At 55.6% G+C, this 27,832-nt stretch overlaps 1 protein-coding gene across 3 annotated transcripts; it reads right to left on the minus strand.

Annotated features, from left to right (window-relative positions):
- Positions 1–6,108: 6,108 nt before the first annotated feature.
- On the minus strand, positions 6,109–27,728 carry SLC16A2 (solute carrier family 16 member 2). Of its 3 annotated transcripts, none has more exons than XM_083798023.1 (7): positions 27,367–27,726; positions 13,579–13,671; positions 11,260–11,404; positions 8,299–8,761; positions 7,973–8,116; positions 7,151–7,379; positions 6,109–6,663 (listed from the first exon to the last, which is right to left on the minus strand). In XM_083798023.1, exons 1-7 carry the CDS (start codon positions 27,677–27,679, stop codon positions 6,443–6,445), a joined length of 1,608 nt encoding a protein of 535 aa, XP_083654149.1. In that variant the 5' UTR covers positions 27,680–27,726; the 3' UTR covers positions 6,109–6,442. The 3 variants fall into 3 exon arrangements, with proteins under 3 accessions (XP_083654149.1, XP_083654151.1, XP_083654150.1); XM_083798025.1 differs by lacking the exon at positions 13,579–13,671 and adding an exon at positions 12,727–12,781 and having other exon boundaries at positions 27,367–27,641; XM_083798024.1 differs by lacking the exon at positions 13,579–13,671 and having other exon boundaries at positions 27,367–27,728.
- Between the last annotated feature and the right edge of the window lie 104 nt (positions 27,729–27,832).

Below are 27,832 nucleotides of genomic sequence, written 5' to 3' on the forward strand. Positions count from 1 at the left end.
GACAGCATTGTCTTTGACACTAATGAGAAGCTAACGCTGCATGCTCCGTTCCCCTGAATAAATCCCCTGCTGAGCCAAGCATGTGAAAAAGCAGGCGTCGAGCCTCCCTGACAACAACTGCTTCATCAAACAGGGGTCGGTGCTGTCTGGGTAGGGTTTCTGGCATTTTGGCTGCCATCAGGTCTGGGGTTTTCGAAGAAAAAGGTTGCTCAGAGCATGTTCCTTGTGGTAGCATCGCGGTGTTGGTGCATTGCAGCGGTGCTCAGCTGCAGGAACCTCACGGAGTCCAACAAGAAGTGCAGAGTCCTGCAGATGGAGGGGAACAAGCCCAGGCACCTGGAAGCACAAGGGCTAAGGGTATCCTGTGCTGCACTGGGAAAAGTATCGACAACAGGCCGAGGGAGGTGACCCTTCCCCTCCACCCAGCACTGGTGTGGCCACACCTGGGGTGCTGGATCCGGTCCTGGGCCCCCCAGTACAAAGAGACATGGACGTACTGGAGAGAGCCCAGCACAAGATGTCGAAGGGCCTGGAGAACCTCTGCTGTGAGGAGAGGCTGGGAGAGGTGGGACTGCTCGGCCTGGAGAGGAGGAGGCTCAGGGAGGACCTCACCAATGTCTATGAACACCTGAAGGGAGGGTTTCCCAGCGGGATGGGAAAAAGGGTTTGGGCTGCTCCAAGCGGGTTTGGTGAAAGTATCAGCATGGGTGGGAGAAGGCTGCGGGAACAACGGGCAGGCTGGGGGGCGATGAGGCGCCGGCCACGTACGCCAGGGCTGAACAATGCCGCAGATGGGCCGATAACAGATTTACAACCCAGCGGCGCAGCGGAGGAAGAGGTGCGAGCCACAACAATAGCAGGAGCCAGCAGCCAGAGCCCCGCTCACCCAGCCCACCGCCGAGCACCCACCCTGCAGTGAGCTTATGGCAGCTGATGTGCCAAAAACACAAGAGAAGCACACCCCGAAGCGTCGCCACGACGAAGCAGGCAGCCTTTCTGCCCCACACAGTGTGATTCTGGTCCTGCAGTGCTGGGGGCTCAGCCCCTCCAGCCTCCTGCTCAGCATCGCTGCAGGGGCGGCGATCCCATGGTCGCTGCCCCCGGCCGTGCACAGCCTCTTGCTCTTTTTCCCTCCTCCCCTGTGTTGTACTTGCTTTAGATCTAAGTGTGTGTATATATATATGTGTGTACATATATTTTTCCCCTCCCTTGTTTTTCCCTGCTGCCAATAGTATGTGGTTTCCAATACAGCCTCCTGCTGCTATGCTTTAAAGAAATCCCCCAAAACCCAAGCTGAAATAAAGCGAGCGTGCCCTAAACGCACGCTGTGCTCACCCACCCAGCCACTCGCTCTGGTCCCTATGCCTCCCTTTGGTGCTGAGGTGATCGAGGGGTAATGGATCTTGGGTCCAGCACCGCACAGACTGTGACTGTGTGTATACTACCAAAAGTGACTGCAGGTACATATGCCATTCGCATGTGTGTCTAAAATATGTACGTATTTTGTAGCTCCTAGTAAACGAATATAAGACATTGACATGCTTAGTATTTAATATATAAAATAAATAATTTAAAATTTAATATATATAAAACACCAGTTTTGAATTTTAGAAGTAATGGTTCCCAGCGGGCAGGCTCAGAAGCACACCAATGGATCTCTACGTGTGTGCATGCTGCTTGCCCTGTCCCTGCACGCATGGCACGCGGAGGAGCGCTGCTGCTGCCGCCTTTGAATCCCTGTTTACTGCCTCTTATCAGCTCCCGCTGGGGGTTTTTTGAGTATTATTTGCAGTAAATATCCCTGACTTGAAAAAGGGTTGAGATGCATATGGAAAGAAAAATGAAAGCCTGAGCCATATCAAATTAACGTGTGTGTCAGCTTTCATCTGATGTCAATTAAGGCAGCTAGCGTAAACAAATTGTTACTTTACAGTAACTATTTTTTTAAAAATTTTACTTTAGAACCCTTGCTAAAAGCCATGTTTTTGGTTCCACTCACCCCCTTTCTTGAACACCCTCCCCAAAACTGCTCCTATTGGCATCACAGCTTAGCTCTCCCTGCGCAGTGCTAATGTCCAGGAGGCCTCACTGTGCCCTGAGCCCCTGCCAAAAGGAAGAAATAATACTAATACTAATACTAATGCTAATACTACTACTACTACTAATAATAATAATACAACCCTGGTGCGCTGACACTGATGGGATGCATTTCTTTAGGAAACCACAGTCCCCTTCCTTTTTAAACTGGTTTTATTCTACACTTTTTTTTTTGAACAACATTCATAAAACATTCATTACAAAAATGTGCTAATATGGGTTTGTTTTGTGTTGTTTTTTTTTTGTTGGTTCGTTTTTGTATACCAACGATCAGAAATTCACATTTTGAAAGGACAGCCATACTTTTAAGACACACATTCAAATACTTTACTTCCAGATACAATATTTTTAGGGGAATATAAATTGCTTACAAGGAGCAGATGTCAAAAGAAGAAGAAGGAAAAAAAAAAAAAGAAAAATTTCAGTTCTACCAGTTTCTTCACCTACATCTTACAAGCTCTTACGAGGCCAGTTCTGCAAGGTGTGGCTTCTCCACCCTTTCCAGCAGCGACTTTAAGTACTCATTTTTTAAACCCAAAATGGGACCCTAACCACCAACGGCTCCAGGCCTGATTTCTGCACTGAAATAAGTGCCTGCTTTCAGCCACAGACCCCTCTGGTTCATTAACTAAATGGAAATTCAAGCCTCCACCCCGGCGCTCTCACGTGGCGTCAGCTCAGACATCCACCCATCTGAAAGCAAATATTTGGCTTCATTTGGTTTTCGTGCCACTGGATTTCAGGGAATTAGGAGGGATAATTGCCCCCAGAAGTCATCTCTCCTTCTGTGATTGGTGAAAGGCTGGGAAAGCCCAGGTCTGGAGAAGTGTCGTGTCCTGTTCTGAAACGTGGATGCCAAAAACCCAGTGCCACCCATGCGGCGCGCTGGAAATCCCAAACGTCATCCTACTGACGCCACCCAGAAACGTGCTCTGGTAAACAGATCATCTCACACGCCATGACTAAAAATGTACAAAAAAAAAAAAAGAAAAGAAAAAAAAGCTTCATTCCTTACTAAAATGGACACTAAGCCTAGCTGCTAACAATGTGCCTAAGAGCTGTGCTCCTCTTGGCAGCCGGAGCTGGAAGGTGCAGTGAGGAGGAGATTTTGGGAAGGATGTTTAGGAAAGAGGAGGCACTCGGGAGATGCACGGCCTCCATTGAGGAGGCCCAGGTGCTGCAGGCAGGACATAACCAGGTGCACAAATCTCCTTCTTCAAACACTGGGTTTGGAGGCGAGCTTGTTTTCCGAGCACTGATTCGGGTGCTGCAGGCAAAGCTGGGAGCCACAGGGCCACATCACCGTTGGGTCAGACACCAAGGCCATGTCCTGCAGGTCGCATTTGGCAAAATGTCCCCCTGGTGAAGGTAGTTGTGGCAGCAGGGATGGGTTTTGCTCTCCTGGGGAGGGTAAGGATGGGGATGGGGACACCCAAAGCCCAGTGAGTCCTTGAGGCAGTAAGGGCATTGCAACATTTGCAGGGGGAAAAAAAAAAAAAAAGGCAATAATAAACCATAAAAGTGGTTGTGCAGGGGGAGAATGCGAAAGCACAGCGATAACCCTGGCGTGGCCAGGAGCAAAGTCCACTGTGCTTCCCAGCCAGCAAACCTGCGGGCAGTGCCTCTGCGGGAGGGAGCCGGCCAGGTGCTGAGGGCCCTGTTGGGCACATGGTGCTCACGGGGGGGCGAAAGGCAGCTGGGATTGAAAAGAAAATGCCCCAAAGAGCTGCCCAAAAGGGGCAGGGGACTTGCAAGCGAGCTGGGGCTTTCTGGCATGTTCCCATTTCCAACAGCCAGTTGACAAGAAGTGAACGGTGCCAGCATGAGAATTACCAAAGCCGAAATAACCGAGGTAACGCCTGGAAAATGATGCTGGGCACGGATATGCATGAAAGCTGGGGCAGCAGAAGTGAGAAATGGAGGGATGATGATGCTGGATCTGTCCTCCCAGCTCTGCTTTGCACTTGTGGCTCCTCTGTGACCACCCAAAGCCAGGCTGGAAGCCACCTGAAGCTTCCTGAGATGCCACGGAAACATCCGTTCCAGCTGGAGCAAGAAGAGTTAAACCCAGCGTCTCACCCGGCCGTAAAAAAAAAAAAATAAATAAATAAAATAAAAGAGGAGAAAAAAAAAAGACAACAACTCTTTTGAACACCCCGAAGCTAAAGATTTAGGAAGGCAGACCCAGCCAGCCCTTGCGCCGCGCTGCCGGGGCACGTCCCGCACTTGATGTGCGCTTACATAAGGTGCGCGGTTGCCTGCAGCGCCAAGCGTGCCGCCGCCTCTGTCGGCAGGAGAAACTTGGTTTTTTTCATTAGAAAAAACGAGTACAAGGTCTTTTTTTTTTTTTTCCTACGCAACCGTGCCTTCCTGCTTGGCCTCCTGTGCCCACCTCCCAGTGACCGCTCCAACCTTCACCCTTCCAGCCACACACGCAGACAGAGCATGGGGTGAGCCTTGCATCGCCTTTCCCGTGGCAGAGGCTGGCCTCCTGTTGGCCAAGGGCTTGTGTTGACTGAGAGCACGACCTTGACCGGACAACAATGATGCCAGCAGGTTTGGGAGGCTGTTAATGGGCTTTGGTCCGTGATGTGGGCTGTACACCTTCCACCGAACCTGGGCAGCCCATGAACGCACTTCTAAGTGCTCTCAATGATAAGAGGCTCCTCCAGGGAAAAAAAAAAATACAAAAATAAAAAAAATTTGGGGGTGTTGAGTGAGGCAGGGTTCTGTAGGCACCTCCGCCCCTCCTGGCTGCTGGCTGATCCAGCGGTGCAGCACCGAGCCCCCACGGCCCCAAGCGCAGGCTCCTCCCAGGGCAGAGACCTTCGTGGGCAGGCTGAGGGTTTAGGGCAGGTGGAAATCAGCATAATGTGGGGATTTAAGCTGTTAAATCGCTTTATGAGCTAGAGAGGTTTTACAGCCACAAAGTTGGCTGTGAAACCATTCACCCAGTGGGTGCAGTTACCGGGGGCTCTGCCTAGCAGCATGGGCATGGGCTGGGTTTGAGGCAGTGCTGCTTCTCCTATGGCTGGGCTGCAGAAGATATTTCTTTCATTTAACCCCCCCCCAAGCCCTCCTCACAGGGCACTAAGGTCAAAAATACAATTTGAAGAGCTTCATTGGCTTCAGCTGTGACTTCAGACTCCCAGGCTTGCACAAGGAGCCACAAGGCAGCGGCTGCTTTCCTCCAGCTGCCTGCGGAGGAGCGCCAGGTGACCCAGGGACCCAGGGCTGCTGGGTGCCACGGGCACCTTGGATCCCACTGACACACATATATGGGCTTCCTAAAATATGGTCAGGACAGCAGAGATGTGGCAGGGATGCCCTGTGGGAAAGGATGGGTAGGAGATGTCCCGAGAATGCGTGCTGAAGAAAGGGCAGGTTGAACAGACACCTCACAACACACCAGTATATTCTCCAGCTCGTACAGGGACAGAAGTAACAAAAGCACAGACCACAAGACCTTACAACGCATTAACCAGTGCAGATTAAAAAAACAGAAGGGTCAGAGGGGCATGCGGGGTGCAGAGCTACATACAAGGCTCTCGTTTTTAATGGCAGGTGATGGGGAGGAAAATCTGACACAACCAGGATGGAAGCTGCCTTCGGTCCTTGCTCTCACCCGAGTTAATCCTGGCCCTGCGTGCCTCCATCTCTCCATCTAGCCCGAGGGTTTTGCTGCTTGGAGCTGCCTGGATGGCCCAGACCTCAGGCACCAGATACAGGAGTGAAGGCGAGAGGTGCCCAAGGCACCAACGGGTCTCCTCCTGTGATTTTAAGGCAGATTTTGCAGGATGCTCCTGTCCCCGTGAGCGCACACAGCCACAGCTCTCGGGGAGGGCAGTGGAAAAGGAGGGGAGAAAAAGCTGAAAGCAGGGCTTGCTGGCCATTAGTCTGGTTTTGAGTTCCTCCTCTGGAGCTGTTGGCTCTGGCACAGCCTCTGGACCTGGCGCACCAAAGGGGGAGGGCAGGGGATGGGTCTCTGGAAGCGGCAACAAGCTCCGGCTGTGGCCTGCTTTAAAAAGACATTTATTAGCTGTAAACCTCTGTTGTGACATATAGAAAACTGGGAAAGGAGCGGGAGGTCGATCAAGTTTGAATCCTGGTGAGAGTTTTCCTTAGAAAAAACGGTTAGAGAAAAAAAAATAAAGGTGGCTTTGAAATCAAAACTGTCCCAAGAAAAAGCGTTTCTGCTAGTTAAACGCCTTCAACCAGAAGAGCTTTTTCTTTTTCCTTTACAAACGTAGTGCATCTGCAATCACTGAGAATTACAGTCTGGCTAGAAAAGGGCCTGTGCTTGGGCTTGTGGAGGATGCTGGTGGCGATCACGCGTGCCGGCGCGTCAGATGTGTGCTTCGGAGGCAGGGCAGCCCGGCAGCAGCTCGCCATTCACCACCGCCTCAGGGGCCAGCATCTTGTCCTTGCCGGAATCCAGGCGCTGCTTCTGCAGCATCCTCTGGTGGACCAGCGGGACGACGGAGAGCACCAAGCCGCCAACGATGGGGGGCACTCCGGCGAAGTAAAAGGCTGCGTGGTAATTCCCGAAATAATCATTGAAGTATCCTTGGGGGAGAAGCATAACAGTGGTTATCTGTCTTATTTTGACAGGACAGGACAAAGTCAGACACATGCAAACAGTCTTGGATGCAAGCTGAGCAGGCACCCTCGGAGAATAACACATCGCCATTTATTGGCACAGGAAAAAATCCTTCCGATGCAGGATGCGGGATGCAGGATGCCCTGCGCAGCCCACAGTAGACTTTTTCCATTGCTTAAGAAATTCCCTAAATTCTTTTCCCTGCTCTCCTGGCCATGAGTCATTCCTGGCCAATTTTTATCTCAGCTTCCGACAGTAATCAGTTAATGTGGTCGCTCTGCTCTTGCTGTCCCCTGCTTTCATCAGCACGGGGAAAGGCGCTGAGATACTGCAGCCTGTAGCCAGAAAGTTCAAAAGCTCTTACACCAAAATATCACCATGGGAAAAAGCAGCCACAAGCATCTGCTCCCTCCCGACAGCTGGGCCCAGGTCCGGCCCAGCAGTGATACCAACCTGCTATCGGCGTGCCTGCGGTCATGGGCACGGCCATCAGCCCCATCAGGTACCCAATGGCCTGGGACGCCTGCATGGGCCCCACCAGCTCAAAGGCGATGGGGGCCATGATGGTGGTGAAGAAGCCGTCGCAGAGGCCAAGGAAGAGGCAGATGACGATGACGCCCTCGAACCCTCGGCACTGCGGGACCATCATGCACATGATGCCGAACAGCACGAAGGATGCCACCTGGGGAGACAAACGTGGGCCTGGCATTGGGGGACAGGATGAGTTGGGTAGGGGGGCAGGAAGCTACTCTGCACCATCCCGACGGTCACTTGAGTGTGTCTCATCCTGGAAGAAGGAGGGAAGGCTCCCGGGCACGTAGCACGAAGACTTCAGGAGGAGCAAGTCCTAACCCTTGTGTTTCTGAGATCCTCAGCTCTGCAGACTTGAACAGGAGCAGCAAAACCAGAGCCATCTGATCACACTACAAGACCCAGGGAGAGAGGATCCACCAAATACTTCACTAGGAGTGACAAGCCCAAGGCATTGAAGACGAGGCCACCCAAGGGCAGATAAGCATCTTTGCCCAGTGCCAGCACTGGGACCATCTCCCTGCCCCATGCAAGGGTGGCTTCTGAAGGCTACTTCAGAGGTCTTCCTGTTCTCTGGGCTCCCAGCCAAGATGGCCAGACCCAGATTTTGTACTTTTTGTGCTAGAAGCTGCAAGGGTGTTAGCTAATGGTCTGTAAATGATGGGCGATCTGGGGCTGACAGTTGCTAGTGGTGTTAATGCTGATGTGGAGCTGTTATCCCCAGCTGCAGCAGCCGCAACGTACCTGCAGGTAAATCTTCTTCAGCCCCGGAATGCAGTCGCCAATGCGGCCTGAAACCAAGCGCCCCAGCCCGGACATGGCTCCGAGGCAAACAGGGAGAATCCAGTCCTTTTTGGTTTCTTTAAATTCCTTCTCCACGTATTTGACCTGGGATGGACGGAAGGACATAAGGACGTGAATCCTCTGTTAATTCATCTCAGCAGTGGGCAGGACTTTGCCTGCAGCAATTTCTTGGCCTTTGGTGGCTCTGTCCCTGCTGCTTCCCTCCTCCTGCCCATCTCCACCTTCCCACCACTTCCTCGCCCGTTCTAAAGAGCCAAGACTCTTACCAGGTGCATGTAGGGGACAAAATACCCCAGGACGGCTGTAGCAATCCCAAAGGCCCAAATCCGATAGGTCTTTCTCCGGAAAACCCTCAAGTTGAAGTACTTGCGCATCTGGGACCAGCACTGCTGCCGCAGGCTCCGGCTGCCCAGCTTCTCCTGCCCATCGTGCTGAGAGTCACAAGAAGGTGGCAGGATGGGCCGGTACGTCATGGACAGGAATATCTGGATGAGCATTAAGGCACTGAGGACTTGGAAAGTGTGTGCCAGTCCGATGGCCTTCCCCACCATCTTCAGGAAGAAGGGCAGTGGCACGGAGATGAGGCAGCTGCTGCCAGCCACGATGCCGTTGGCCAAGCCAAGGCGGCGCTTGAAGTAGTGGCCAAGGATGACCAGCGAGGGCTGGAAGGCAAAGGAGCTGCCGCAGCCGAAGAGGATGCCATATGTGAAGTAACGGACCTCCAGAGACCTGTTGGGAAGAAGACATCAAGGTGGTCATGGCACAGGGAAGGAAGGAAGCCTTGCCACCCCTTGCAAGCCCTAGAGTCAAGACCGAGGGCTTGCATGCCACCGGCGCTACACAGACAGCCTGGCCTTGAGGAGCTTATTCCCCAGCCAAAGCGAGGATTATCCTCGTTGCACAGCTGGCACATTAAAACCTCCGGGAGAATGAAGTCTGGCTGGGGAGTGCTTTCTGTACGGAGGAGAAGGCAGCAGCCAACCTGCCTGCCTCGGGAAGCTGACCCGACTTGAATGTTTTTTTAAAGTATTGCGAGCTAGATTTTCTAAGGTAGGCAGGGGGTTATTTTTAGCTACAAATCCTTTTTTTTCTTTTTTTTTTTTCTTTTTTTTTTCCACTGAAACAACTAATTGAAAACATTCTGCACCCAGCGTTTCAAAGCAGAAGGCACCAACCCTGGTTATTAGGCACTTAGGGAGGGAACATCACGTTTCTGCCCAGGCTCCAGGCTCCTTAATTATGTTCTTCTTCTTTAAGCTCCTCTGGGAGCTTCAATTAGGCAGTTAATAGATCTCATTTGTACCTTACGGAGGTGGCTGTGCTTTAACAGGGAGCGACGTAGCTGCTCTGCAGAGCAGGTGGAAAGCCTGTGAGCCTTTGGAAGCAGCCGCTTCCCAAGGGCCAGCCTGGGTTTCCCAAGAGAAGCAGCAAAGAAAGGAGCCCAAAGTCAGGCAGTGGCTCCACCCTTGAGTTCCCATGAGTTTCTGGCTAGATGAAGGATTTGCTTTCATCCCTGTGCAATACATTCAGCTGCAAAAGTCTGCCATGGGAGGAGGGTGTGATGGAGAGGTTTGGGCAAGTGATGCTGCGTGAAGGGGGTCTTCACTCTGACACCCAGAGCTGCCCGTGCGAAATACCGAGTGCTGCTCACGGAGCAGGGAAAAAGACAGCAGAGCTCGGATCTAACAGAGCAGTTCAAAATTGAGCAAATGTTTACAAGCACATCATTTCTTCCATGACAAGCTCGTCTCTGTAGCTAGCCAAGCAGAACGGGGAACATGAAAGCTGTACCCAGCGGCTCAAAGACAAATGGCTGTCATGAAAGGCAATTTCCAGCTACTCCAGGGCAAAGCCACATTAGAAAACCCATCCCCGGAGCCAGGCAGGCAGCTGGGCTGCCTCCGACCTCCCATGCACCAGCCCTGGCCACCTCATCTGGGTCACACCAGCTTTGGTGCTGCAAATAAGCTGATGTGTTGGATAAGTGGAGACAAATGCTGCCGGTCCCATCTGCTCGCCGTTGATGCTGAGACACCCCTGCACGGCTGTGCCAAAGCCAGGCTCCTTCCAGCCTTGCTTCTCATCCTGGATGTCCCACCCTTCTTGCTGGGAATGTTCCTGGATGTCCCAGCTGCTCTCCGGTGGGAATGGCGGCACCATCCCAATGGATGTCTCCCATGGATAACGAGGTCTCCCTGGTAGAGGAGGTCTCCCATGGATAATGATGTCTCCTTGGAAGAGTTCTCCCATGGATAACCAGGTCTCCAATGATGAGGTTTCCCATGGATAAGGAGGTCTCCCATGGATAAGGAGGTCTCCTGGGATGAGGTTTCCCATGGATAATGAGGTCTCCTTGGAAGAGGTCTCCCATGGGTAATGATGTCTTCTAGGACAAGGTCTCCCATGGATAACAAGGTCCCCATGGGTAACAAGGTCCCCCCTGGGTAACGAGCTCTGCTAGGAGGAAGAGACCTCCCTCCAGCAGCTGCCCCTCACTGGCACTCACCAGGAAAGGTGAACCCAGCGAGATTTCTCCCCTCCTGAGGCGAAGCGGCTCTGGGGTGGCTCAAGCTGGCCCTTCATCCCCAGCCCAACGGCAAATGCACCCGCAACACCCAGCCCCATGTCCTAGAGAGTCTCCAGATTTACAGGGATGTGTCCCTGCTGTCCCGCCCCTTCTCAGGGTGGCGGGGACCCCAGGCACTCCCAGTGCCCGGAGCCAGGGCACCAAGCAGGGCACAAAGGAGCCGGCGTCCCAGGGTGGGAACAGAGAGTGGGCGGCAAGCCCTCTGTGAAACTAGCATGTTTCTGCTCTGAAAACCACTTCTTGGAGCATTTAATTAAAACAACATTGATCTGAGCTGAATTCAAACCCACGGAAACATTTTTATTCGGACAAGCTGGGGTGAACGATGCTCTGGGGGATGCCTCGCGGTGCCTTTGAGGCTCCATGTAAAAAGCCACGTGTAAAGGACACCGGGGGTGACCTCATTTTGCTCTCCTGAAGATGCAAATGTGTCAGGTCAGAAAGACTATTGCATCAGGTAGACCTGCCATCAAAATGCATATTGGCGAGCGCCTGCCTGGGAACATTCATGGCGAGCCCCCTGTTTGGGTAAAGCTCATTCTGTCTCATGCCAGGAGAGCTTGAAACCACAAAATCTGCCCCAAATGGCAGCAGCTAGGGGGGCTGGTGAGGAAAAGGAGCTGGGAAGGGGCTGTCTTACTTGGTGAAGGAGCTGGAGAGGAGCCCGATGAAGGCGATGGCAGCTCCCAAGGCAGCCGTGGTCCTGCAGCCAATCCGGTCGGTGAAGATGCTCACGATGGGAGAGCAGAAGAAAATCATACCCATGGCCAAGGAGCCGACCCATGCTAGGGAGAGAGAAGAAAGGTGAGGACTGTGCATTGAACGAGGAGGAAGAGGAAAAAAATCAGGGCATGGAGCCCTTTGGTGCCCAGCTTTGGGCCATTTGGATTTGGGGTCCTGGGTCACGGCCAGGCGCCACGGCTATCTGGCACCGCTCCCCACCATTTCCCAACCTCCCCCCAAGCGTGCCGGGAGGCCTCCCACCTCCTTAGCGGGGTTTTCCCACCCCTCCCTGTCCCACCAGCAACAAGATGTACCCAAACACAACAGGAAAGGCATGTCAATTACAGGGCAGTTTTATATACAGAGCAAACGAGCAGCTGGTGATGCTGGTGTTATGGGAACCGGGTGTCAACAAGCAATGAAAAGCAGAGACGTGGCGGAGCCTGGAGGAAGGAGGAGGGCAGAGCAGGCTGGCATGGGGGGACCACGTCTTTCAAAAGCTGCTGGAGGTGCGTGGGTCATGCCAGGTTATGTCCCCTCCCTCCCCTGGTCGGACCCAGGAAATCCCTTCCAGGAGATTCCTACCCACCTCTGGGGAAAATCTCTGTCTGTCTGCTTTAAGAAGATTTTATTATTCACAGATTATTTCAGCCCTGCCCTCCACCTTCTCTCTTTAATGGTTTCTGTGAGTGTTTTCGGGAGGAAAGGCAGGCTTTCAAGAAAAGCAATGTGGTGATGAAAAAATCTCAGCCTGCCTGCGCCGAGGCGGAGCACGGGGAGCATCCCGCACCCGCAACATGCTCCCTGCTGCTTTACGCCTTTTATTTTCCTTGCACCTCCACCGACAGCTCTGCAAACCCTCTCAGCACACAACAACAGCCATGAGATCTTTGGAAAATGGCTGGGTCCCTATTAAAAGAACCCCCCCCCGCACAACAGGCCCCCCAAGCTCAGCCTTTCACGGAGACCACACAGAGAAGTCCTCTCCAGCCTGGAAAGAGCCGACCCTTCTGAACTAATTGCAGGGCTCTCCAGGACCCAATTTACTCAAAACACACACAAAAAAAAGAAAAGCTGAGGCCGGGCAGGAGCCCTGCTGCAGCGGGGGAGATGGGCGGGAGGGAGGCCAAGATGGGAAGGGCTCGTTAACGTGGATAATGCGCTTCCCGAAATGTTCCTTCGGCTGCAGCCAAGGCAGTAAAACGCGAGATGGCCCCGTCATGTTTGAAGTTTGTTATTTTTGGAAATTGCTTTAAGAAACACGGAAATAAAAGCATAAAGCGAGTATTAAAATTTAAAGGGGCCAGATTCAGATCTTAATAACCCCCGAGATTTACATGCAAATAAGCAGGATCAATCTCTGGCCCAAAACACGCGCACTCACCTGCGGAGATCAAAGCGAGCGCGGGCGAGAGGCTCAGCACTGGGCGCGTAACAGCCTCCACGGATTTGTGTTCGTGAAAGGAGATAGCACTCAATTAAACCCGGTAAACAAAACAGATCCCCATGGCAAATTGCTCTACCTTTAGAGAAAGAGCTTACCACAAGCAATGAATAAAAATAGGTTTTGGTAATAACAGTGAGTTATAATTAGCAAGAACAATAGCCCGGCTTCCAGAGGAGGCTGCAGCCTCCCCAGCACAGCCAGCCCACGGCGAGGCCGTGGCCTCTGGACCTCGGCACAGGCAGTGGGGCTCGGTGGGGCTCACCCCCGTGCTACCAGGCCTGGGCTTCTTGGTGGCACCAACCCCTTTTTGGCCCTGATCTGGAGGAAAGCTATGGCTACAGCAGATCCTGAAAGAAATTACAGACTGAGTCCAGCTCGGGATGGGTCTGGGATCCCCATGATGCGAACACGAGCCTGATCAAGGCTTGGTGGAGGCTGGAGGTGCCGTGGCATGGCCACTGCCTGCCACCAGCTGAAGGGGCTCTGGGGATGGTTGGGATACACAAAGAGCCCTCCGTGGGGCTGGTGGCCCGGTGCCCAGGCCTTGCCACCTCCCTTTGCTGGAGCAGAGGCGTTCGTGGAAGCAAGACGAGGGCAAGGACCCGAGACGTGGCTCCCAAATCCTCCCTGGTGCTGAGCTCATTGTTCCAGCCTTCACAAAAACACCATTAACAACGGTGCCGCACGGCACTTTCGGCCGAGTCTATTTGTTCCTTTAAAAACACCTCTCCAGGGAGACGAGAGGAAGGGACGACGCTGGCGGCCGTGCTTCCCCGCTGACCCACATACCGCAGGCTGGGGGGATCAAGGGCCAGGAGGTGACCTCAGATCCGGCGCTGGAGGAAGTGTCTTCCCTCGCTTCCCGTGGCTTCTCCCGCTTGGCTGGGGATGGGGACGGGGATGGGAATAGGGGTGGGTATGGGCATGGGATGGGGATAAGGGTGGGGATGGGGCTAGGGATGGGAATGGGTTGGAGGTGGGAAGGGATGGGATGGGATGGGATGGGATGGGATGGGATGGGATGGGATGGGATGGGATGGGATGGGATGGGATGGGATGGGATGGGGACGGGGATGAGGATGGGGATGGGGATGGGGATGGGATGGGGTGGGACGGGGACGGGGATAGGGAGTGGGATGGGGATGGGGATGGGGATGGAAATGGGGATGGGGATGGAAATGGGGATGGGGATGGGATGGAGATGGGGATGGGATGGAGATGGGGATGGGGATGGGGATGGGGATGGGGATGGGGATGGGGACGGGGTTGGGCATGGGGATGGGCATGGGGACAGGGATGGGGACAGGGATGGGGATGGGGACAGGGATGGGGACATGCTGCAGAGGGTTGCCTTTCCCAGGTGCTTGGTGTTTCTTGCAGGACAGATGGGGCTACAAAGATAATTCCGCTACCTCTCCCCACCCTCTCCGTGTCTCCAATAAATAATTTCTCCAGTCGTGCTGGGCGGAGATGCTTGCTGGGCACAGCAAGGCAAGTGGAGCTCTGCTGGCATGGCAAAGCTCATCACAAGTCCTGAAAGCCCTTCACGGCCCCACCTGGGTCACATTTTGGGTGGCCTGGGAGCCGCAAGCCCTCGCTGCACAGCTGACAAGTGCTGCCCCGAGCATCTGCAGCTGTTTGATCCCGCAGAGCCATCTGCGTCATCCTTGCATCCTCAAAGACGAGCCTGACATGCTCCCGGTGTCCAGCCTGGAGGGCTTGGATGAAGGCAGACACGAAGTGAAGGCTGAGGAGGCCACCACCATGCATGGAAAGGAGGGATGCTTAGGTGAGGAGCAGCAAAGCAAAGCTGACGAGCTGCTGGGCTACTCTGGGCACGAGGCGGTAGTGCACTGGTGGCCCCACGTGCAGATAAAGCCAGATAAACTCATTAACGGTATAGCAAGCCCCGCTTGGTACCATACCAAAAGCTCCAGAACAAAGTCCTCCTTTATCGTGTTTTTTTTTTTTTTTTTTTTTTTTTTCCTGGCTTCTCCCCCTCCCTCCTTCCGTGTGCAACCGCAAACAAGCTGTAAGTCAGGATGCAGGGAATTGTTCAGCCCCACAGCAATGCCTTGTGCGCGCCATGCCGCATGCAGGGGACGTTAAGCGAGGTCCCAGCCACCCCCTGTCCTTGCCCCGGTGGCTGCTTCGATCTCCTGTGACCACGAAGTGACAGATAGAAGCCTGTGCGAACAAAAGTCCCTGTATTGTGGCCGTGTTAAGTGGGGATGGAGGCAGACCTGTGGTTTGGCTTGGCAAGAAGCAGGCGCAGAGGGTTTTGTGCCGGGGATATCTCCTAGAAGCGTACCTCGCTTCTAGGAGCCGTACCTCGTGCTTGCCCCAAGCCATAAAGCCGGCCCTGGCTGGTGCAAGGCACGGGGCGAGCCTCACTGCCTCCTCCCCAGCTGCAGCCGCAGCAGGACCCTGCGCTCCCCCCGGCACGCAGATCCTTGTGAAACCCACCCAAAACCAACAAACAGCATGTGCTGCACAGATGGGAACCGCCGTGTGCTCCTCTCGGCAGGCTGGGAAGGATTTTCTGCTCCGCATCTCCTCCTGGCTTACAATTTTTGCGAGATGATTCACCTACCACACACTGAAGTCACCAAAAACCATAAGAGCTACAGTCGCGACAATTTTGTCCCGACAAGGGGAGAGGGATGCCTCCGACCCTGCGGGACCCCACTGCCAGCAAAACCTCCCCCCACTGTGCCTCTCCGGCCCCTTCTGCCCAGCACTTTTATGAAAACCAGACCGGCTCCATTTTAATGCGCCGAAAATGCCCTCCTCCCGCACGCTGAGCCAATCTGTAATTAGCCTTTCATGTAGGACGATGTTTATTCCTAGCGGGGTTTGTCTTGGCACGCTCGCTCCCTCTGAAAGGCGCACACATTTCAGGACTCGAACCCTGCATTTCGTTCTCTATCTGCCTGTTAATACTCATTGTTCCCAAGCCCCTTTTCAAAGCACACCCAAGAGGAGAAGAAAGATCCTTTTTTTTTTCTGAAAAAAACCCTCTCCAGCACCAGGCACACCAGCAGTGAGTGCAGCCACGCTCACACACACACACACCGTTGCCGATGCAACCCCTCACCAAGACCTGGGACGCCTTCCTCTCTGCTTTCCATCTTTTTATTTATGGATATAATTCTTTTTTCCTGGCTTTGGTGCCCCTTAGATGCAAATCGATGCAGTGCAGACCCCAAATCGATGCAGTGCAGGGAAGCGAGCCCCTGTGTTTATTTTGCAGCTCGTGCAGGGGGAAAGCGTGGTCCAGCGGCAGGGTTAGGGTTAGAGTCAGGATTTAGGGTTAGGGTTGGGGTCAGGGTTAGGGTTGGAGTCAGGGCCAGGCTGCTCAGCTCTCCCCAGTCCCCTGCACCCTGGCAGTTTGGGGTTTCCTCCAGGCTCCCAGCTCCTCACCACGTGTTTTTGGGGAAAAGGTCCGTGTTGCTGAGCTCAGACAAGTCCCAGAGCCAACGGCAATGATTAACTCCAGCCGGACGGTGCGGGTCAGCCGTGGCCCGGACACCAGCTGCTGCACGTCCGAAATTTTAAGCCTTTGGAAAAGCCGTGACCTGACCAAACTTCACCAGGCTTTGGCTATGATTAACCTCTTCCTGCCCAAGGCCAGCCCCAGCCTGTGCAGCTGGTGTACATGGGGACCATCCCCAGTGGGACCTCTCCACCTGTCCCTGTCCCACAGACATGTCCTTGCCTCCGAGCCCCCCATGGCCACTTGTAACTGGGGGGCTCAAGCTGGTGCCCGGCTCCTAGGGCACAAACTGGGAGGACAGGGGTGGCGGAGCTGCAGGAATGCACCCACTGCTTCGCCTCCTCCTGCAGACCGCTGGTGACAAGAGGGCATTCTGCGAATGAGGCAGCTGCCGGTCCACGTCCTTCAGGGCTTTGAAATGCCATGCAGCCGTGCTTCGTCCCCATGCACACGATGTTTCCTTTGCACAATTTGTTCCCTCAAAAATGGCAGGGCTGGGAGAGGCCGGAGAACCACGTAACAACCCAGCAGGCTCCCAGCGGGTGGGGGGCAGAGGTCCCTGAGCCCCCGCCCCCAGTTTTACCCTGCAAGGGGTAAAACCAAGACTGGGACACCTGGGACACAGCCAGCACTCAGTGCCCTGGGGACCCCCCCAGATCACGGCTGGTAGCCCACAGCTGTTCCATCCCTGGGAAATCTCCGTGCCCTTCCCGTGCCCCCTGCGAGCCCTGCCTGTGCCACACTCGGGAATCCTCTGCCTCCCGCCGGGAGGATGTGCTGGAGGAAGGATGCTTTTTTCCAGACTGGAAGAGACAGAAAAGCTCTCCTCCCTGCCAGATTTCTCCCGAGCAATCTTCTGTTTCCCATTAACGGTGAGAAGAAACCCTCGGCTTCGGCCCCGCGCTCCTCCCAGTGCAGCTCCCATGGGCGTTTGTCAACATCCCAGGAAAAAAGACGAATTCAAACCAGCCGGGCAGAGAAAAACACCCTTCCTTTTTTCAAAGGGAAAACAAAGAGGCTGGGGAGAATAAATGGAGGCAAAACACTGGGCTTTGCATAGGCTCACAAAGATCTTTTCCCCCCCTGGTTGATTGCTTGACAGTCTTCAACCCCCTGGAGAGCTGAGGGCAGCGATGGGGCAGGAACAGCCCCAGCTTGGCATCAGCCCCCCTCCTAGAAGGTAGACTCGAAAAATCTTCCCTCAAAACACCCCCCAAATCTTCCCAGATGGAAGGAGACAGCTCTCCATGTGTCCCCCCGGGGGGGGGCTGATCAATAATTAAATGCCCCTTGCCCCTCTCCTCCAGCAGCTCTTGCCAAACCTCACCCCGCCAGTGATGTGCCTGCACCCCTCGACTTGCCGAGGCGATTTTCGGCTCCTGTCCTGCCTCCCAAAACACTTGTAGCCCCTCGGCTTGCCCTGGGTCCACAGCAATATCTGGTGCAGAAACACTGCTCCGGGCCCCCCCGATGGGCGAGACGGGGGGGGGGGACACCCACGCGCTGGGTGCCTCCTCCCTGCACGGAGCCGCCCTCCAGAGGAGAGCACAGCCGAAGTATTTCAGCTATGTTCCTCGTTTGCCTACACCCAGCGAGGCCCCGATTTGTCCGCCCAATAGACGACGATAGACGTGGCTGTAAATATGAAAGGGAAAGTCTAGGCGGCGGCAGCAGCTGCTGCGGGCGCTTTCCAAAGCCTCCCCCCCTCCATGGCTTTTCGCTTGTTTCGCCCCTGAGCTTGGCTCCCGGTGAGATGAGGCTCGGAGAGCTCCCGGTGACGTGGGATGGCGCACAGTGATGCCGGCCACATTGGGGATGCTCCATCAAGTCTCTGCCATGGGGCTAATAGGTTAAAAGGTAGAGAGGTATTAAGGCAAGGTGTTTGGGGGCCATGTTCGTGCTGCAAAACCACTGCTGGGTGGAAGATGTGGCCTCGAGGACACAGCTTCCTCCGCCTGTACCGCGGGGTTTCTGCCTTGTCCCCAGCGAGGCGACGCCGACGCCTCTGGCTCGTGCTCTTACAGCCCAATGCTGGGGAAAAAAAATCCCCCAAACGACACAAAGCTGGCATGTTATTGCTAAACCACACAGCCAGAGGCCAAGAGGGGTAAAACTTCCCTGCGATTTTAATCTCCTGGAGTTTCCTGACATTAAAGCAGGCGTTTGAGAACATCTGGGTATCTCGGAAAAATAATACTGGGCTGCAATTACGCAAATCTGATAGCTGAAGGAAACCGAAGAGCAGCAATATATGGGGATTTATTATTTTTTTTTTTTCAGCAAGGAACAGGTTATACCCCTTTGCCAACGGGGTGTTATTTTTGGCTGACCCGCTCTCATATGAAAGTTTTCAAGACGCGGGGATGCATGCATCGAGGTGCATATATATACCCCTGTGCGTCCCGGCACATATACCCACGGATATGTCCCTGCCCAGAGCAGGAACGGGGCCGAGGGGACGCGGGGACAGCCTGGACAAGTCCAAGTGCCTCGGCAGCAAAGTGCCTCCATCCGGGCGGAACGTGAGCGCGCCGGCGTGGCGTTTTGCTGCATCAAGGGCTTTTTTTTTTGTGGGAATAAATAACCGAGCAGGTCAATGAAGGGTTCCGTCAGGCACTGGGGAGGTTTTGATCCTCCTCCAATTCGGGTTCAAAAGCTGTATATCCTACCTCTGTGCAGAAAAATATCAGCAGGTCCCAGACATGGGGCTGATAGTGGTGACCAGACATTAAGCAGCCACTCAGCTTCTTTTCCAGCCATTTATCTTCCATTTCTCCCATGGAAATCACCCCCGCCCAACCTCGGCCAAAGGGAAGAGCAGAGCCCAGTGGTTTCAGCTGCGCAGAGCTGTTACTCTCCAGGATTTGGGGGCAAGAAGGGATGATGCAGGGCACCGTGGGGCTTTCCCATCCCACTGCTGGAAAGCCGGGAGTGGGGAGAGGCTCTGCTCACCATGCCAAATCCACCCAGGCCACAGCGTGCCCAAGGAGAGTGCAATGGGATGGGTGATGGGGGAGCCGGTGCTCGGGGGCCCCCTGAGCTGCTGCCGGTCCCACCGGGACGAGGGCTTGGACCGGTCGGAGCAGCTGGGAGATTACACGAGACATTTACAGAGCCGGGGAGAGCCTCCCCCTTCTGCCTGGATTGATGATGAGACCAATACCGGCAGCTTCTCGCTTAACCTGTTCGACCATCGGGCCGAGCCAAAACTTTACTCATTCATAAGAAAATGTGCAAGGAGATTGACTCGTCACCAGCCCTGACGAATGGGGAAAACCACCAGCAGCCCACAGCTCACACACCGGTACCTTTTAGGCCCTCTATCAAGTTCCTGAACTGAAATGCTCCCAGCAAAGCAGGGGAGGGAGCGATGCATGGCTGGCACACCCCTGGGAGCTGCCACCCCGGCACAGCCACCAGGAGGGAAAAGGATCCCCGAAATCCAGCCTGGGGCTAATCCTATCCAGGGTGCAGCCAGAGAGGGTTAATAGCCAACCGCAGGGTTCAGATCAGGACCCGAAGTGCCTCCACTCGCGGCTGTTTGCTTTACAGTTTGCTTGATGAACTGAAGCAGGGCAGAGTTTAATAGTTTAAAAAAAAATCCACTGTGATTTTTTAGCTTTTGGCAATACAAGTAATTTTGTGTGATTCTCTCTTAATTAAGGCCCTCTCCCAAAACACAGCACATAGCCAAGCAGCAGAGCTGGAAAACTGGGCTGCGAGAGGCAGGTCCCAGGGGGTGGGCTGCAGCCCTGTCCCTTGTCCCCAGGTGTTCCTGAATATCACCACGTTACTCGTGGTGCAGAAGGCAGGATATATGCAGCAGATCTTCTGCTCTTGGCACCCAACACAAGCCTCAAAGATGGAAAATCTGTGGGCTGGGCAATGCAGCAGGCGATGCCCATCCTGGTGCAGGGGCATCCCCAAGTGCCGGGCCCCGCCAAGTTAATTTTGAAAATAAAAATAAAAATAAAAAACACCCAACGCAGCTAATATTTACCCCTCGGCAGCACTGTATCTCGCTAGTGCTCCGCTATTATTACACGCCACAATTAAATGATAAAGCTCTAATTGCCTTATCTGAGGGCGGCGAGGAGTGCTGGCCAGAGCCGCGCATGTGCGCAGCCGCAGCGCTGGCGGCATCCCTTGGGGGTGGCATCACACTGGGCATCTTAAAGCCAGACAAAAGCCTCTTCTGAGCAGGGGGGGCACAGCAAGGAGGGGCTGTGAACAGCCAGGGCATGGCACGTCTGGACACGGGGCTTGTAGTGTGGATTTTGGCACACTTGGCTGCAGCAGCCAAATTGTGCCGCTTGGTTTAGAGGTGCCAAGCGCCAGCACCACAGCACGCAGAGAGAAGCAGCAAAAGCAAACCTTGGTACTTCATCCCCGCGTTCATCCCCTCTGAAAGAGCCCTGCTGAGCCGCACCATCTTTTCTCTAAAGGTCATCACCCCTTTATTTAGGTTTCCAGGTCTGGTGTCACCCGAATCCCAACTCTTGCCATTTTTCACCCCTTTCCCCGCTCATCCCCGGCGCCCACCTGGACCCCATGAGCAGCCCCAAAAGCCAGCGGGGGCCCTGTGCCCACCTCACGGGGCTGGGTGCCGCTGGGGTGCAGCCACAAGAAAGGCCGATGCAAATCGCATCGTTAGCATTCTTTCCGTTTTAATAACCCAAGGTGTTACCAGCAACAGTGTTGCTGATTTTTATCTCCACAGCGCCCTTTTAAGAGCTCCAATTTGTTTTTCTTGGAGATCTCGTTTTGTTTTATTAAAGCTGACACCGAGAGGGAAAGGAGACATTCTGGGCCCAGAACAAAAATATCCCGTTTAAATACCACGTATTATTTTCTTGGAAACACTTCTCCTTTGACTTTAATTAAGCTCTCCCCGGGCTGGCGAGCTTGGCGTGCCTGGCTTTACAACCAGCTTAATCCCCGGGCAGCCCCCCACCCCCTAGAGCTCCCTGCTTCCATTGTTTACATAAACCTCAAGAAATAAACGTGTTTTTGCTAAAATACATGGATTAATAGCTGGCTCGAGGTCAAGGACGCCTTGACGTGGCCTCTTCGCCACCGGCCCACCCGTGGAGCAAGCGCGCAGCCCTGGACGCCCCGCTGCCTCCGCACTCGTGGCTCTGCCGTAGCCAAAAAAGCAGCTTTTATGGCTTTGGGTTTTTTGGGGGGGTTTCTGGGAAGGGATGGGGAGAGCTCTGCCTGGTGCCAGGCCATGATAAAGGGCGGACAGTGCCCAAGTGCGACGTGTTGCTGCCGGGCTCATGCAAGCGTGCTATGGCGATTGCAAAGCAAAAGCGCTCCCGAGTTGGGAAATCCCAGGAGGGAGCTTGTCCGGGCACCGTGGCGTGCATGCCCATTAGGTAATTACCGTCAATCTTTAATCACGGGCGGTTTTCTCTGCCGGACCCGAGGCTGAGGGTGCAGTGGGAGCTACTGATACGTTTGGTTTGCTCCAGCATCGTTCAGCGAGCCCCAGCGCCCGCTTGCCGCAGCCCCGCCGAGGGTTTATGGAAACCCGCCCGCCCAAACGCCCGGCAAGTACTAACATCCCCCCCGAGAGGGAAGGATTTCACCTCCCTTCCACGTGCAGGAGCTGCCGGCACAGAGATTAAGGCCAAGAGCCTGAAACAAAAGCTTTGTTTTGGTGCCCGACACGAGATGTCCAGAAAATTACAAAAAAAAAAAAAAGGGGGGGGGATTTTGGGGACGCTGCTTGCCAAGGGCCGTGTGCCTCGTTCCCAGGGGACCACGGGGGTGCCTTGCTGGAGTCCCCCTGCAGCGCTGCACCGGGCAAACCCCAGCAAGTTGGCCCATGCAAGGCTGCCGGCCCTAGGTGATGCAGTCCCCGGCAGGTCTCTGGGAAAGGAGCAAACAACCCCTTTGAGCTGCTACATCCAAACCCAGAGCCAAAACAAAACAGAAAGATAGGGGAGAAACGCGGTCCCGTGACACCAAGGCGTGCTGTTGGTGTCCCTTGCGACCTGCTCCGCTGTGGGTTTGCAGACCCAATGTCCCAGGGCACTGTTTCCCAAAGCCACAGGCACCGTCCCCATCTTGCAGCGAGGTGTCCACGCTGGGACATGGCGCCAGGAGCTGCTCTGATGGTCCTCAGAGCATCACGGCGCCATCCTCTGCTGGTCCCATGCACGCCTGGGTGGCTGCTGCCGAAAACGAGCCATGGCGGGGTAAAACTCTGGCCCAAAAAGCCACAACCTGGTGGCATCCTGCAAAGGGAGGGAGCATGGTGAGGCTTCACCCAGCCACCTACCCTAAATCACGTATGGGGGATCTAGAGGTTAAGCCCCAAAAACCCAAAGCCCTGAAGACGAGCCAGCCTGCACCCCAGGAGGACGGAGCAGGGCAGCGCTGCTGCCCGCGGTCCGTGCCCGGCAGCCGGCAGGACCAGTTGTGCGAGGCACCGGGGGAAGAAGCGATCCTGAACCGCTCACACATGAAAAGCGTGTTGCAGCAATGCCGGGCACACGTCACGGGCATTTTGCAACCGCCCTGACTGCCTTTGGGGTGGATGCACGGAAATAGCCCGGCGTGAACTGAGCTGCTGCCGTGGTACCGGTGCCCGCCGGCGATGCCCAGCCCAGCACATGCCCCACTGGGCAGGGACAGGTGCCAAAAGCAGCATCGCCTTCCCTGGGAGCAGGGAGCGATCAATCCTTCGAGGAAGAGGAGGAGAAAAGAGCAGCAAGCAGCGAATGCTGCAGTGGGTGCAGCTCGGCTGCAGGTGTTGCAGCAGCACGTGGGTGCTGGAGCACTCAGCTGTTTGGGAGAAGTCCCTCTGGGCACACTGGTTCCTGGGGGACACCACTTCGGGAGCCACCCATGGCGTTGAGGTGAGACCCTATGCCCCCCAGCACCCACCCTGGCCCTGCGCATCGCCTCCTCCCCGGCCATGCTGACACTCGAGCCGCTGACATTAGCTGAGCACCGCTTTGGCAGAGCTCCCGAGGAGTCACCCAGAGGAGAGGAAAAAAAAAAAAAAGCAAAAGGTTACCCGGTGCCTGGTGCTGACGGATCCCAATCCCCTGAAAAAAACAGCCCTGGGTGCTGCGGCTCCCTCTGGGATTAGCTCCCCGTTAGTATGGCGGCGGCAGTGCTGCCTGCTGCCCCCCGTATTCCCACAGGAATTTTCCCTTGGCATGGTGCAGGTCACAAAACCAGCCTCCAGGCGCTCCCCTGGCATGGCTGGGTGGAAATCCAGGCTCGCCCTTTGTCCCAAGCACCCTGAGGTGCCCAGGAGAGGTCCGGCAGCCCCCGTTCCACCTCCACCAGCTCTGGTGGTCTCCTTCGCACCAGGCGGGGGGGCCAGGAGCACCTCTCCTACTGGGGTGCTGAGCCTGGGGAAAAAGGGGGCTCAATGGGTTCTTATCATTGTCCATTAATTACAGAAGCACAACAGAGACTGGAGAACTCCCTCAGCTGGCTGCTGGAGGATGAGGGTGAGGTTTGGAGACCCGGGTGAGGTCTGGAGACCTGGGTGAGGTCTGGAGACTTGGGAAGCCCCCAGCATGTTCTGGGTGTGTGGGGCGAGTGATGGCAGCCAACAGTTAAAAATAAAAGCGCCAAATCGCGCAGATTTGGGTAAGGCGGTGACGGCCCAAGTGCCATCTTCAGGAGCCCTCCCAGGAGCTAGCACCCATCACGGGTCTTAGACACATCTCCCAGTGTGTAAGCACGGGTAAGGGTGCTGGCCCCAACCCCAAAGCCCAGAGCAAACACCTGGGGAAGATGTCTTTTGCAGCAGCGGGCTAAATAAAGTGCACTTCGGTGGCGGCCGCTCCCATCCAGCCTCCTCCGGGCTGTGGAGCACTGCTAAAATTAATTGGGACCGCTTCCAAGAGCTACCTCCTGTGATTTACTCTCCCCGGGGTTTCCCTCGTGGAGGCGGCTCCAGCAGCGCTCACTGGCCCTGGGGCTCCTCAAGCCCCAGAGGAGGCCGTGCTGGTTCCTCCTCCCGTTCCCTCCTTATTTCAGCTTTATTTTGTCATGAAACAAGCTCACGCCTTCTCACCGAGCCTCCTCGCTCCATTACGACTCTGGCTTAAAACCAGCCCCTTCCAGCCCAGCTCGCCCCCCCCGGGCACACAAAACGGGACGTCCCCGAAGAAATTCCCCGTGAAACCAGTTGGGAAGCCGGGTACGAAGATGACACCCGGCCAAACCTGGCTGGCATCAGCGAGACCGACGAGCCGAGGGCTCCGGCAGCCTCCACTCCCCGGCTGGGGCCGGGCTAAAGGGGGGAAAGCTGCTCCCCCCGTCCCCACGCACGGGCGGGAGGAGGAGGCTGCAGGACGCACAGCCGCACTCGCAGGGGCTGCGGCCGAACCCGAGCAGCTCCTCTGAGCACCCGCAGCTCCCATTTTGAGCAATCGGAGCATTAAAGATTAAGCAAAAGGGGAGTTAATCTGTACCTAGGGTATTGACATGAAGCGGAGGAGGGGAGAAAAAGGAGATCAATGAAAATATTACTGGGGAAAAAAATAAATCAACATAATCCTATCCCAGGTGCCCAACCCCAAAATTAGCTGGGGAAAAAAATAAATAAATCAATGTAATCCTCTCCAGACCCCAAAGCTGCCCTGGTGCCTTCAGTGTCCAGGCTGGGGCCGGCGAGCACCGCACGGCACCCAGCAAACACCCTCAGACATCACCCAGCACCTCTCCGCAGAGGAGAACGGGCTTTTTCCTGGCTCGTGTGCAAGGTTGTTGTTGTGTAGTTTTTTTTTATCCCAGTGTCAGCAAGCCCTCTGCCTCCCCCCAAAAAGAAAACAAAGCCGAAAGCACAGAGTGTGCCTTGCAAAAGTCCCGGCTCAGGCTTCACGCTGCGAAGGGGCACGGCGGTGGTCGCGGCCGCTGCGTGTTTACAGACACCTCGCGGTTATATTCCTTCAAACAAAGCAGCGTATGCATTCAATGCATTGTTGGGAGAGGGTTTGTTTTCACAGCCTGACCCGAAATCTGAACTCCGTGGATCCTGCGTCTCTCAAGATCAAACGCAAGAAAACGTGACCAATGCAAACAAGGAATAAACCTTGATAATTATAGCCGTGTGCTGGGGCGGCTATTGTTTGGTTCAGACTAGTACCCGCTTCAGCATAAACATAACCCTATTTTTAAAGGGATGCTGGCTGGCCTGCGGCGGGGCTCTCCGAGCTCCCTCTTGGGCACAAACCCACCTGCTTGGGAGCAGAGAGGGGCTCTGGGGACACAGCCCCCGGGGGCTGAAGAAGAAAGCGAGGTGCTTGGGGCCGTGCTGGGTATCGGGGTGGGATGGGGCCAGCAGGTCCCCATCACGTCCCCCAGTTCTGCAGGGGGCAAGGGGGACCCCGGAGCTCGGCCACCACTTCCAGCCGTCAGGAGCAGATGGATGCTGGGGAACAGACAGACAGACAGACAGACAGACAGCACCGGTCTTTTCAGGAAGGCCGTATCACTTCAGTGCTTGGAAAGGAGCTACAACACTTTTCCTGATTATGTTTGCACGCAAACGACCGCCGCGGGGAAATTATGCAACCCCGCGCAGGGAGGGACAGTGGCGGGGGGGAGGAAGGGCTGGGGGGGGCCTGCTCCATGTCCCATGGCCCCCATGGGCCCCCAGCCCCGCGGATTTACCCCCAAAACCGTGGCACAATGAGGTGGGACCTGCTGGCCCTATGCGGAGCCCGCCGCACTGAGGTTATCAGCGGCTTCTTCGTTAGGCGCCCAGACCTAAATGCATATTCGTCACCCAGGCAATTTAATTACCAAGCCCGGGTTCACCTCGCACGCCCACACACCTTTCTTTTTTGAGGCCTCTGTGCGGTCATAGCCATAAATAAATAGATCTCAGGAGCAGGAGGCAGATGCTGTCTCCTCCGAACCCAGTCTTGGGCATGCAGCTGTGAAACCACCAGAACTCGCAGTATTTAATTTCTTTTGTTACAACTTCTGCAGCTCTGCCTCAGGCTCTCTAGATAGGATCACGGGGAGCAGGAAACAGCGAGCTGTGCGATGAGCTTCCCGGGGATGGCACGCACAACGCGCAGGCACACACACACACGGACATCAATCACGGTAATTACAATCGTCTGCACGTTCCCAGCTCCCTGCCATGCTGCCGCTGCCCATCGTCTCTCTGGTAACAGCACCACAGGGTTAATTCTGCATCCCCAGGGTTAATTCTGCACCCCTGGGGTTAATTCTGCATCCCCGGGTGCAGCCCAGCATTGCTTTCCTCCTTGTGTGCCCATGGCTGGGGTCACCAATGCATGGGGCAGCTTGGGCAATGGTGGTCCCCAAAATTCAAGTTTGAGCCCCTTGACATCCCCTGGATAGCCCTAGCCTCATCCGGAGTGATGGCAAAACCACAAGCACTTGTTCCTACCCAGCAAGCTGGGCCACGGTGCACACCACGGGGACGGAGTTGACTTGCTCCTGGAGGATGCCGAGCCCTGGGACAAGGCAGGCGTCCCTCGGGGGCCCCTGGCCTGCACCCTGCAGCTGGGGTCCCTCTGCCAACTCCACTCAAACAGCAGAGACATCAAAATGAGAAACTTCCCCGTGCCCAGCGTTAACACAACGCAGCCTCGAGCTGGTTTTTGGTCCCACCAAAAGGCACCGTTTGGGGACGAGGCCCCATGGCAGCGCTTCAGGACCCACGCACGCCGGGTGGCCGTGGCTTCGAGGAAGCGTGGCTGCCAGGCAGATGCTCTCCCACCCCGATCCCAGAGATAGGGCAGGCAGGCAGCCCAGAAAACCCACACCGAGAATCAAGAGGCAAACCCAACAAGCGGGTGGCCGGCACACGCCGCCTGCTCCTCACGCCAAAACGCGGGGCGGGCGGGCGGGACGGGGTGCGGGCACGCTTTTCGGATGAATTACTTTTAATTGAGTACGTAGTAGCTTAGAAACACATGACAGTGCCAGAGATAAATATAGTAAGGAGGGCAGGGATGGCGGGGGCAGGGAGCAAGCACAGTTCAATGCCTCCAGCGGAGGCTCCGGGGGGCCGGGATGGGAAAGGGGTCGGGAAGGGGGTCGGGAAGGGGGTCGGGAAGGGGGTCCCGTACCTGTTTTAAACTCCAGCGCGGGGTCGTTCTCGCCCTCTCCCAGGTCGCTCTGCAGCATGGTGTAGATGATCCCGAAGGAGTTGTGGATGCCGAAGATGGAGCCGTTGCACCAAGCGGCGGCGAAGACCACAACCCAGCCGAAGCCGCCCTCGGGGGGCTGGAAGGGCGCGGCGGCCCCGCTCCCGGCCCCGTTCCCGGCCCCGTTCCCGTTCCCATTCCCGGTCCCGTCCCCGGTCCCGGTCCCGTCCCCGGTGCCGGTGCCGGTCCCGGTGCCCGGCTCCCCCTCGCTGCCCGCCGCCCGTCGCTGCGCCATCGCGGCCGCGCTCCGGCCGCCGCCCGCCGCCCGCCTGCCCCGCAGCCGGTCCCAAATGCCCGCCGGCCCCCCCGGCCGGCCCCCCCGCCCGCCCCCTCCTGCCGCAGCCTCCCTCCCCGCCTCCCCTCCTCCGCCGCCTCCATCCTCCTCCTC

Source organism: Anser anser (assembly GCF_964211835.1).
Source record: "Anser anser genome assembly, chromosome: 13".
Lineage (NCBI taxonomy): Eukaryota > Metazoa > Chordata > Aves > Anseriformes > Anatidae > Anser > Anser anser.

What these genes read in the sequence shown, in the direction of transcription:
- SLC16A2 (XM_083798023.1), bottom strand. Translation starts at nt 27,679, where the DNA reads ATGGCGCAGCGACGGGCGGCGGGCAGCGAGGGGGAGCCGGGCACCGGG. An exon ending in TTGTCCCCTACATGCACCTG is followed by an intron (nt 8,117 to 8,298) that starts GTAAGAGTCTTG and finishes CGTCCATCCCAG; the next exon opens with GTCAAATACGTGGAGAAGGA. An exon ending in CGCAGGCACGCCGATAGCAG is followed by an intron (nt 6,664 to 7,150) that starts GTTGGTATCACT and finishes TTCTCCCCCAAG; the next exon opens with GATACTTCAATGATTATTTC.